Genomic DNA, 11,898 nt, shown 5'->3' on the forward strand with positions numbered 1-11,898 from the left:
ATTAAATCCATTGAACCCAAAACTCATTGGTAGTGAAATCATATATATACATAATATTAATGATTTTTTTTTAAAATTAAGCATATAATAAATATATATTGGATTAATTATTAATTATTTAAATTTCATGAAATTTTTAGTCCTAACACTAATAATAAAGTTTTATTTTGATACATATAACATTGTAATTTTTGTTGGCGCTTAATCTTTGTAAAACTTTCTTATGCTCTTTGAAGCTCAACATCTTGATTTAATTCTAGAAGCTTATTGGCATCTTCGAGGTCTTTGGCTTTGCCCCATAGCACCACATATAGCCCAATGATCACAGCAAAACCACCTATTAGGCTGAACAAGAACCAAGGATTTCAAAAATATAACTACAAAGAATTATGAAGAAAAAAATATCAACTATATCAGAAAAGTCTATTAATAATTATATATATATATATTTATCTATACCTTCCAATATATAACTCTTCATGTAGAAAAGAAGTAGCTATAATGGTTGTAATTACTGTGCAGAGTGGGCTAAAGATAGCAGAAAAAACTGGACCTCTTTGTGATACGCACCACGTTTGAAGGGTAAAAGATAAAGCACCAACAACACCCTAATTCAACATTATTAAGATAATCAAATGGAGATTATAATACTATTAATTATATTAAAACTAATTTTAATAAATAATAATTAAATATATATATTTATATATACTTACAGCAAATATACAACTTCCAATTTCAATAGGTGTATTAAGAAGCCATGCTTCTGATTTTGTACGATCAATGGATAATGCAAATATGGTTGATTGAATCGTTGCTAAGAAACACATCCAAAGAGTTGAATAAGAGTGGTCAGGACAGATTGCTGAAACTTTAACCTGTAGGTATATTATATTTAATTAAAACAAAATTATTAATTGGAATCAATTTTGTATATACATAAATAAGAATTATTGGAACTTTTTATTTTATTTTATTGTACTTGTTTTTTAATATGATTTTATTAAATTAATTACTTTCATAAAAAAAAAAAAAAAACTTTCTTCTTTGTTTGGAATATTGTATATCTAAAAATAATTTAAAGAAAATTACTTAAATAAAACTCATTATAGAACGAAATACGATCCATCTTTTTGGAATGTCTAAAATGAATTTTAAATATTAGATATATGACTCAAATTATAGTACTAATTTATTATATATACTAGTGGTTAATTAGATGAGCATAAATATACAGTATCACAAATTAGATTAGATTATTATATTATAAAATTAAGAATTAAAAAAGAAAATACTATGATTATATAATATGTATGAAAGTGTTGGATAAATATGATTTGATGAAGAGCAGCCAGGAACAATATGAAATAATTGATATAAACAGAGCACTTCACATTAGGACTCAATAGATCACTCTTCTCTTCCCATTACAGGAAGATTGCATATTGGGCATAATATTTGTTTACTTAATTATAAGCATTGTGAGTTGACCTAAGAATTTGTTGCAATGAGATGATTTCGCCATGGTCATGGCCCCTTCACGTTGATCAAATAGATCCGATTGGATATAGGGAATATCATCCCCGTCATCATCAATGTCAATCGAATGGTACAGTAAACTGCAAGGTTTTCGACATTCATAGCGATCGAATAGACTTACAGACAACTTAAGATATTCTCTTCAGTAACGAGAGAGAAGAGAAAAAAAAAAACTTTAATGTTATGGCTGGTCTAAGCATTGCTCACTTGAATTAGAAGAGCTGGACGTACTTTTCCTTAAAGAATAGAAGAGTTTTGGGCAGCATGATCAAAAGACAATTGGGTGAGATTGGGTGATAGGAATACAACTGATTTCCATCGGAAGGCCACAAGTAGAAAGAAGAAAACTACCATTGAGGGTCTCTTCAATGACAATGACGATGGAAAAAACATGATAATAATGTATGTCCTGTCTATCAAAGATATGAGGAAACGTGGTTCCATACGTTATTGGGTTGCAAATTACTTAAATCTATACTTCATGAATGGCCATTCCATTCCAACTCCCACGGTTTATCCTCAACGCATGGATTTCTATGAGGTTATCCTTGATCTTGTTAACCTTCTATCTGTTGGAGTTGTTGAGTAGTTTTCTTTGAAGAATTTGTATGAGGAGGAACAAGATGGTCCAGGAGAACCAATTATGGAGCGCCAAAATGATCATGAACTAGGCTCAAAGCTATACCTTGATAAGTTTCAACGTCTAATATGCAAACCACAAATGGGAGAGAGTACCCCTGCCTCACCTACTCCTCGTTGGAACCTCCGGATTAGTGCTGTAGATACAGGTCAAGCTTTTTAGCACAACACGAAATCGGCACGAGTCCGAGAGGCACGAGCATGTTCCTACATGAAAAATATGAGCTTGGGAAAATGCACGACACGACATGGACCTGAACACAGTACGACACGACAAGTCCGATGGTACGACACAAAAGTACGAACAGACTAGCTCAAAAGTACGATAATATAAAAATCCTAATATTTTAATATTAATAATTATAATAAATTTTTATTTGTCAATTAAATATAAATAAAATGATAATAAAAATCTTATTTTTCTCAAAACTATATTAATTTGTTTTAAAATTTGTGATTAATATAATTTTGTGTTAAGTATAATTAAAAAATATATAAAAGTATCTCAAAATATAATTTAAATAAGGAAATACATTTAGATTGGTGGTTAGTCCTTTAATTGTTAAAGAGTAGGTGAGGATTCAATTTATCATTTTAGCAATAATAAAATGAGCTTAAATATGAGCCTAAGAATGGGCCCGAATAAGAAAAATAGGCCGGCCTGATTTGGACACGGCATGACATGGATCGTGCCTGCAGGTCGTGCTGAGCTTATTTCTTCAAATATTGGTCAGCCCGGCACGTCACGAATTTGTATACGAGTTCGGCCCAGTACGACCCGAATTATTCGAAGGCACGAAAATATGAGTTGTCCTAGGACAAACTGGCCCACATTTATAGCTCTACTCCAGATCCATGAGTGATTAAAATCAACATTAATGCAAGGGTGGATTAAGTCAGGGGAAATCTGGTTGTACACCACACTTAGTTCAGCAGCACTCCCTATTGTAGCATGTTTGGGTCCCAAAAGTGGTAGAGGCAACATCTTTGTTTCAAGGTATGTTGCTTGGTATTCGAATGTACCATCCTAGTTGTATTCACTCTAATGTATTAGCTCATAATCAGCAAGGTTAATCAATGAAAAGATTCCAATTTGTCAAAAGAAAAAAAAATTTGTTGAAGAATATGTGTGTAAACAAATAATTAAACTAGTACAACATAATAAATTGTATGTTGGGATTCACTTAATATTGTATTAATTAGTAGTGTGTAGTTTTAGATGTTAATTAAATCATGCAATTTATATAATAATGGCAGATTGAGTTTTGATCGAACCTGAAAAATGATCCAAAATGACCAACAGCAGCAGCAAATAAAAAGAAACAGACAGCCCAACTGCAAATTCTGAGGTGCATTGGTGGATGATGAAGAAGAATGTAGTGAGTTTAAGAGTGTTGGCCCCTTCACTAATGCAATCACAATTGCTCCACCAATACATATAACTGTTCCTACTATCTTTGCAATGCCTCTCAAGCTTCCACTGTTAACTTTCTCCAACCTATCAACAATCAAGATTATAATTATAAAAATATATAATATCAAAAAAATAAATCGAAATATTTCCTATTACAAATTGTAAAGGGAGATATCACTAATTGGGAGAAATAACATCGCTTTTAATTTCGCCTTCTTTGATTTTTTTAAAATTATTATTGTGGAAATAGTTTCTCCAATTCCTAATTAATATCAGTTATAACAGAATAACCAACTTAGCAACCAATGTCTAGACATCTGAAGTCCTATAAATACTCAGACTTAGTTCTCACTTAAACAACACAGATTGAGAGAAGCTCAAGAAATCTAAAAAGTCAGAGAGAAAGAGAGTACGAGAGAAGAAAGTTGGGGGTTTGGGATATTGTATCTGAGTATCACAACTGTTTGAATGTGATAACTTAGGGGGGTGTGAGGGAGAAATACACTTGATATTGTGATAGATATCTTATCAAGATTCTGCTTTGTGGATGTACTCATTTGTTTCAGATTTGAGCTAATAAAGAAGAAAGAGAAGTGTTCCTAAAATTGTATTAGGAACAAGATCAATATTGATATTGTTCTGAACCAGTATAATTTTATGTGTTGTTTCTTCTTTGTTTAGTTTTCTGGGTTACATTCATTTGACTTGCTTTTGTCTTTACCACTCTAGTTTTTTGCACTCTTCATGCTCGTATAATTGTACCATAGAATATATATATATATATTGTTCCAGTTTTGATTTCTTGTGTTTTTCATTACTTTACTACTTAGTTCATGTTCTAACAGAGTTTATCTTGTTGAGTTTCAATTTGAATAAATTTGACTAACTCTGTTATTAAGTTGTTGGGATCAGCTAAATTTATAACAGATTTTCTACAATTATTTTCATATGTGAACTCAATTCTTTATTTACAATATTATTTATTTCTTACTTTTATTTATTTATATATATGTACTAGCTATTTCATTAATAATCCATGGTTATTTTGTATAATAATTTACCCATTACAATTGATACATTTATGTTAGAGATTGCTTTGCAAATAATTATTAATTGAATACCATTTTAAGAAATAAGATCATTTCTAATGGATGATACAATTTTTGTGCTAAATTTGACCCAAAAAAAAAGCTAACGCAATATTTGGACCAATTTTTGCAATTGTACTCCAATACACAAGATTCAAATTTACTCAAAAAGTCTACAAAGTCATTTAATTTTTATTTAAAATGTATTAAAAGAATATATATATTTAAATATATAAATAAAAAGCTAAAAAACTTTTAATTAACAAATGATATTAATTAGTGGCAAAATGATAACTAAAAAAAGTAAATTTCATTTATTAGTAACAAAAGAGTAAATAAGAAAAACAAAATTGATTGTGTGCCAAATTTGACCCATATTATATTTTGTGCTAAATTTGGCACAACTTTTACTATGTGTCAAATTCGGCACACATTTTGCAATACCATTGAAGTCATTTTTAAAAATAAATGTGTCAAAATATAGCAATATACCACTTTTATCACACTTCTTCCTAGAAATGCTCTAATAACAATGTATTAAATATGAATAATGAGATATAGAGAATGGATAGGTATAAAAAAGATAAAAACCTTGCCAAACCTTTATCCAAGGTTTGGGGGATAATTTTTTTTTGTGAAAAATTGTTCAAAACAATAAATAAATGAAAATTACAGTGTACATTACACACATTCACCAAATATAAATTTAGTGAATGTCTTATTGTTATATTATTTTATAATATAATGTTTTAGATTAAATAAATATGACAAAGAGTGTCACATATTGTAACATATAATAGAGAGTTACAAAATTTAGATATATGTGAATATCCAAATATGTAACATATTTGGTGTTATAAATTCAGTTACAAATTTGTAACTTCCAAATATTGCCAATTATTGTGTAGATTTGTTGTTACACAATTTTGAGTTAAATTTCTTAAAGCCATATGTGAAATGACTGTTAGAGATGTGATTTTAACCCCAATAATGTGTTTTGGAGGTTACATAATCAATTGGGAGTAGATTGGAACTGTTTGGAAAAACAACACATTTTTGTGTGCTGAAATTGGTCAGTGGCCGCGGCCAGGGATGTTGGTGGCCGTGGCCTGGGGAACGGAGACCAGTTGTCGCGGCCACTGATACTCCTGACCGCGGCCACAAAGGCTGACTGACCAAAATTTCAGTTTTTTCCAACTTTTTTCTTAATGGCTCCAAAAACATCAATAACTCACAAATCTCATTTTTAATTCCATAAACATTCAATTAATCATTTGTAACAGCCAAGAGGTTGGTGGAATATGAAATTCAAATGATGTCTCCAAATTCTATAAATAGGAGTCTATTGCTTACTTGTTTGACACAACTTTTCTATCCATTAGAGCACTTGGCTAGAAAACACCGAGAGACTTGATAATTCCATAAAGCAATTTCCAAATCTGTGAGAGATCCCTTAGTGCTTGAGTTAGGGGGGTAATAAGTTTTTGGACAAATGTTTCAAACCTTGTTCAAGTTGGTGAACCCTCTTCACTTTGATAGTGCGAGTGAGAGTTGTTTGTTTTTTGATTCTTGTTCCTACATTTTCTACTATTGTTTTTCATATTCTTATTATTCTTTTCTATTTACTTTTATTTTTTTGTTTAGAGTTGTATTCCTTTCATTTCTTTTGTTACAAATATTTTTACTTTATTTGTATCTTTTGTTTAAAGTTGTATTTCTCCATTCTCTTCTTCTAATTCTTCTCTTATTTATTTTTATTTTTAGTCATAGAATTGTAACATCATTTAATCAATCTTGTTTATATGTATTATTTTGTCTAGAGTTGTAATATTTCTTACCATTTCCATTGATACAACATATATTTTCCAAACACTTATGATAAAAGTTGATAACATGAGGTACATTGTGTACATGCCACTACTAGTCAATAATAAAAGAGTAATAAATGGGACGAAATTGTTCATACACAAATTGTGTAACTACCTATTATAAATCAGGTTATCCTACTTTAATATGTATATAATATGAAAATTAATGTTTGAAAATTAGTATTTTACCCAATTAAGCTTGCCATAAGAAAGGTGATTGCAGGCATCAGATTTACCATTGCCGTAGTTATTGATGAAGATGATAATTTTAGGCCTTGGTAATAAGCATTGTGATTCGCTGTTAGTCTGCATGTCAGGATACATGATATAAAATTATTTCTAATTGAGTGACAAAAAAGTGGTGCATTATAATATCTAGTAAATTTTAGCAAAAACATCACTCTATTGTGCTAAATTAAGTTTATCTTGGGTTAAATTTAGTTTATCTTGGGTTAAATTTGACACAATTATAAAATATTATATTTTTATTTACCACTAGATACAAATAAAGTGTATTGCAGGTTTGATTAGTTTTATTTATAGAATCTATTAATTATATTTATTAAATTTGTATCATTGTTATATAAATTTAAAATAAATAAAAAATATTATATATAAAAGAATGATATAAACATATTGACTAAAAAATTAAACCAAAATATTGTTTATGATTTATATATATATAATAAAAAAATTTCTTTATCTACACACTTTTTATATAGAAGAGATATTACTATCAGTTATTATAATTTATTAATTAACAATTATGACTAACCATATTACTTTTTTTGGACAATAAAAAATAACAAAAAAAGAATAATTTTTTTATATTATCAATAAATATTAATTGAACGGTTGACTATTTTAATTCACTTTGTTGCAAATATTGAGCAAAATATAACAATGACTCATTTTTTGTGCCAAATTTAGCATAAATTTTACATCTTAGACCATATTCGATGCAAGATGTAAATTTGGTACAAATAATAAGTCAATGTTATATTTGACCTAATATTTATAATTGTGTTCCAATGCACAAGATGCAAATTAACTACAAAAAGTCAATAAATATTCATTAATTTTTAATTAATATATTAGTGGTAATATAGTAAATAAAAAAATTAGTATTTATTGTTGTGCTAAATTTGGCTCATGTCATATCTTGTGCCAAACATGAGCCAAATTTGGTACAACTTTTAATATACAACAAATTTAACACACTTTTTAACATATATTGAAGAGATAATTTTGATAAAATGTGATAAATATAACAGTGCACCACTTTTTTTTTTACAACATTAGAAATTAGGATTACACGTACCCAATAAGAGCATTCAAAAATATGAAGCAAAACCCCTTCAATCCCAATGAAATATTATTTGGATTCTTCCTGCCAATAGTAAAAGAAGAAAAATCATGAGAAAGAAAGAAAGAAAGAGAGTAGATATATAGTACATATTAGAGGTTACTCATTATATTACCATCTAGAGAAAGAAACAAGCGGAGCTAGTAGTATAATGGCAACAGTCTGCCTATAAACCATGAACACCCTGGGACTCATACCACGCATTAGTGCAGCTTTGGTGAACACAGCCTGTCCTGCATAGAGAAATTGCAACAAAACCATACACAAACCTGGTCCTGCTTTATAACTACTATCCATTATTATTATTATTATTATTCCCTCAAAAACACACCAAATCAAACTTTAACACGATCCACACGTGTATTTTTGCTGCTAAGCCCGCTTCCCAAATTTTCCACGTGGCAGATTACTATTATAAATAATGGTCAACCTGCAAAAAAATAAAAAAAAGTATAGAGATATAATACTTATTCATATATATATAATTACAGTGTAAAGGCGTTACTAGTTTTCAAAAACAAACCAGAAAACGAAATTGAAATGATGATTCCATTACAATTTCCATTCATACAAAGCAAACATATCCTTACTTTTTACTGTTTTTCTTGAACAACCTTTTGTTTAGATACCAAAACTAATTAATATATGTAGAAATATGTCAATGGACCTTGATTCCGGGGAGCAAACGAGGCCAGAGAAGAAAGTGGAGACTAGAAGCGTTTTTCTTCTTCATCTTGAAAAGAAATCCAAGTATTTATGAGTGAAAAAAAATGGAAAGAACTTTAAAGTTCACTGACATTAGATCATCAACGATTACATATTTGAGTCAAAGATTCGGAAAAAAAAAACAAAAGAAATTACACTAAGATAGAAACGTATTGTACTGTATATATACCTACCAATTTTACCAGCAGTAGAGTTTTTATGGGAGGAATCCATAGACTTTTCAACTCACAAAGTAGAAAGTAAGAATATTAACTACAATAGAAAGAAGAAGAAAAAACTTCAAACATATTGAGAGAAATAGAAGTGAAAATTTCACTTTTTTTTTTTATATGTATATATAATTGAGAAGAAGAAAAAAACAACAAAGATATGTTTTTAGTTGCAGTTGCCGTGTATCTAATATCTATGGTAGGCAGCTTCGTTTTGATTGTTTTGAGGGAAGACTTATGGGAAAAGGCCAAAAGTGTGCTTATGCCACAAGTGCTTCTGTTGAGAATAAAAACAAATAATTATTAATTACAAATTTTATTATATTTGTGGGAATATTTATTTAGATATATGCATGTGTTGTGGCCACGTGGACTGAGAATATGATTCTACGTACTGGGGAGAAAGAAAGAAAAAAAACAGAGCATCTGAGACCATTTTTATGATGCTGTTTGTGCCCAAAATGGTTACAAATTTTCATGTGCTCTGCTTTGAAAAAAGCAATATGTAACAATTAATAATTACGGAGTATTTAGGGAGGAAGGCAGAAGGTAGGGTATACATTGGATCACATTTAATGGATTTAAGCTCATTCGATCCAATTAAATTATTCATTGGAGGTTAGATTTTTACAACTGATCCAATCCAATTGCATTGAGTTAATTGATCTAATATGATCTGATTGATAATTGTATTGGATCGGTTTCATTCATTGGATGCATCTTCTGGCTATTTATTATATCAGATCGGATCGGATCTATCCAATCATTTAGAGTCTTTTTAAATCTAATTTTCATGTATATTTCAATTATAAAATACACAAATTACTCATCCAAATTAAAACACTATTTAATTATAATAATTTAGAAGCATACAACATAAATTCATCTAAATTAAAAGCATATATGTAATTGGATGATTATTGGATTGGTACGGTCAGATTTTATTAGATATTGGACCCTCATCCAACAACCGACCGATCCAATTTGGATTTTTAAAAATTACATTCGATCTGATCCAATAATAATTGAATATTTAATTTTTGGAGGTCGGTTGTAATTGGATTAGATATATTCTCCACACTCTTAGTAGAAAGTTGAATAAAGGGTGCCAAAACATAAAAAAAAAAATTAGGAGGGCCAATTACATAATTTTTAAACAAAATTATAAATTTCTATTTAAAAATTACTAATTTTTTTAAATGAAATAAATAAATTAAGGGGCCAAAGGCCACCCTTTACGTCTATCTAGATCCGTCCCTGTATCTAGCTAAAGGTGACGTGATTGCATAATGCATAATATCTAATTAGTGTGGACTGATTAATGATCATTTGGTGAAATTCAGTGGTACAAACTTTCTCCAATAGGGAAAAATCCAAAAACAATAAATAAATCAAGGAAATCCAACTAAGGCCACTCATAATTTTTTTAGTGGTGGTGGGTGCCCAGTTTACAAATTAAAAAAATCTTAGTAGAAGATGTTCTTGAGCAATATCATATTGATGTCAATGGTATATGTATGTCGGTATACACTTATATAGATAGATGTCGACTTGAAATTATGTTGTTTTACTTTACATAATGTCAATTATATCTACTGTATATAATTATTCGAATGATTATAGTGCATTCATTAAAAATTTAAAAGTTTTACATTAATTAGAATAAATTAAATTATTTGTGGACCGTCGGGGTGTTCGTGGTGCGGGTGGTGCAGTTTTTCTCTAATTTTTTGGACCGCACCGCATATGCGGTTTCAACAATTTTCCAAACCGCAACCCGCACCGCATAGACCTCAAACCGCTTATTAAACCGCATGGCAAAAATGTGGTGTGGTACGGTGCGGTGTGGGCAGTTTATACCTATCGCCAAATAATTTAATAATTAAATATTATAATTAAGAAATATTCATAATAAATCTCATAACCATAGAGTGTTTAACAAAATAATTAAATGTACAACAAGCTAATAAACTTTAAGCAAAACAATAAAAATATAACAAACTAATAACAAAGAAAAAATGTAATATAAAAGTAAATATTATTTTAATTAAGGAGGAATATCTTTAGATTGAAGTAGAATATGTGTTAGCATCCTATGAAACATTATACATTTTTTTCTAGATATTGTGTATATTATATTATACTATATAAATATTTATGCATTAACTTTAAATGTAGTAAAATTGAAAAAAATAATATAAAAAAGTTAATATATAATGATGTGGTGCGGTATGGTTTGAATCGCATTTATAAAATTTAAAACCGCAAACTGCACCGCACTGCGCGGTTTGGCAAAAATACAAACTGCAACATGAAGGGTTCTAGACCGCAAATTGCGGTGTGGTGTAGGCGGTTTGTGCGGTGTGGTGCGGTGTAGGCAGTTTGTGCGATGTGGGTGGTTTTATGAACACCCCTAGTGGACCGATCTAATAACATATTTATTTAGATACTAGGTGCAAACAACGTACGCTTGCTTAGTTTTATTTAAAAAAATTATTAGTTATTTTTAATAAGTTTTTATGATTGTTATATAAATTTTAAATAACAAAACAATATTATATATAAAAGAATGACATAAACATATTAAAAGAATGTGTTACTAACATAACACTGTCTATTACGAAAGGGTGCTCTGCTAGGGTTTCTATTTTGCTAGCCTAGCCCTTCTTTGAAGGGCCAATGTATAGTCTTAGTGACCTAGTTGTGGCGTCATCGGCAACGACGTTCGTGGGTTTCCTGTTTCTTGTCAACGACGTTCGTGGGTTTCCAATTTCTCGTCAACAACGCTCGTGGGTTTTGGCTTTCATGGCTTCATCGAGTTTGGATCTCAGGGAACTAGAGGAATGTTGTGCAGGGTTGCAAATTAAAGAAGAAGAACAGGGGGCCTCTGTTATGACACAATGTGAGAAGAGATCTCTAGTATTGATGCATGGTGGTGCTTGGTGATCAAATTCTTGGTTGACAAACGTCTTGAATTCCCAGTTATGAACCACATGATGGCAGCTTTATGGAAACTAGGGAGGGGAATGAATGTGAAAGAACTTGAGAG

The 11,898-nt window shown here is 29.9% G+C and overlaps 1 protein-coding gene across 2 annotated transcripts; it reads right to left on the reverse strand.

Annotated features, from left to right (window-relative positions):
• Positions 1-143: 143 nt before the first annotated feature.
• On the reverse strand, positions 144-9,023 carry LOC133784408 (WAT1-related protein At4g28040-like). Of its 2 annotated transcripts, none has more exons than XM_062223765.1 (9): positions 8,814-9,023; positions 8,582-8,647; positions 8,030-8,344; positions 7,870-7,938; positions 6,738-6,854; positions 3,454-3,676; positions 717-878; positions 460-608; positions 144-345 (listed from the first exon to the last, which is right to left on the reverse strand). In XM_062223765.1, the coding sequence occupies exons 3-9, from the start codon at positions 8,209-8,211 to the stop codon at positions 222-224; spliced, it is 1,026 nt and encodes a 341-aa protein (XP_062079749.1). In that variant the 5' UTR covers positions 8,212-8,344; positions 8,582-8,647; positions 8,814-9,023; the 3' UTR covers positions 144-221. The 2 variants fall into 2 exon arrangements, with proteins under 2 accessions (XP_062079749.1, XP_062079751.1); XM_062223767.1 differs by having other exon boundaries at positions 8,505-8,647.
• Between the last annotated feature and the right edge of the window lie 2,875 nt (positions 9,024-11,898).

The sequence above is a fragment of the Humulus lupulus genome, chromosome 6, assembly GCF_963169125.1.
Source record: "Humulus lupulus chromosome 6, drHumLupu1.1, whole genome shotgun sequence".
In the NCBI taxonomy this organism is placed as follows: domain Eukaryota; kingdom Viridiplantae; phylum Streptophyta; class Magnoliopsida; order Rosales; family Cannabaceae; genus Humulus; species Humulus lupulus.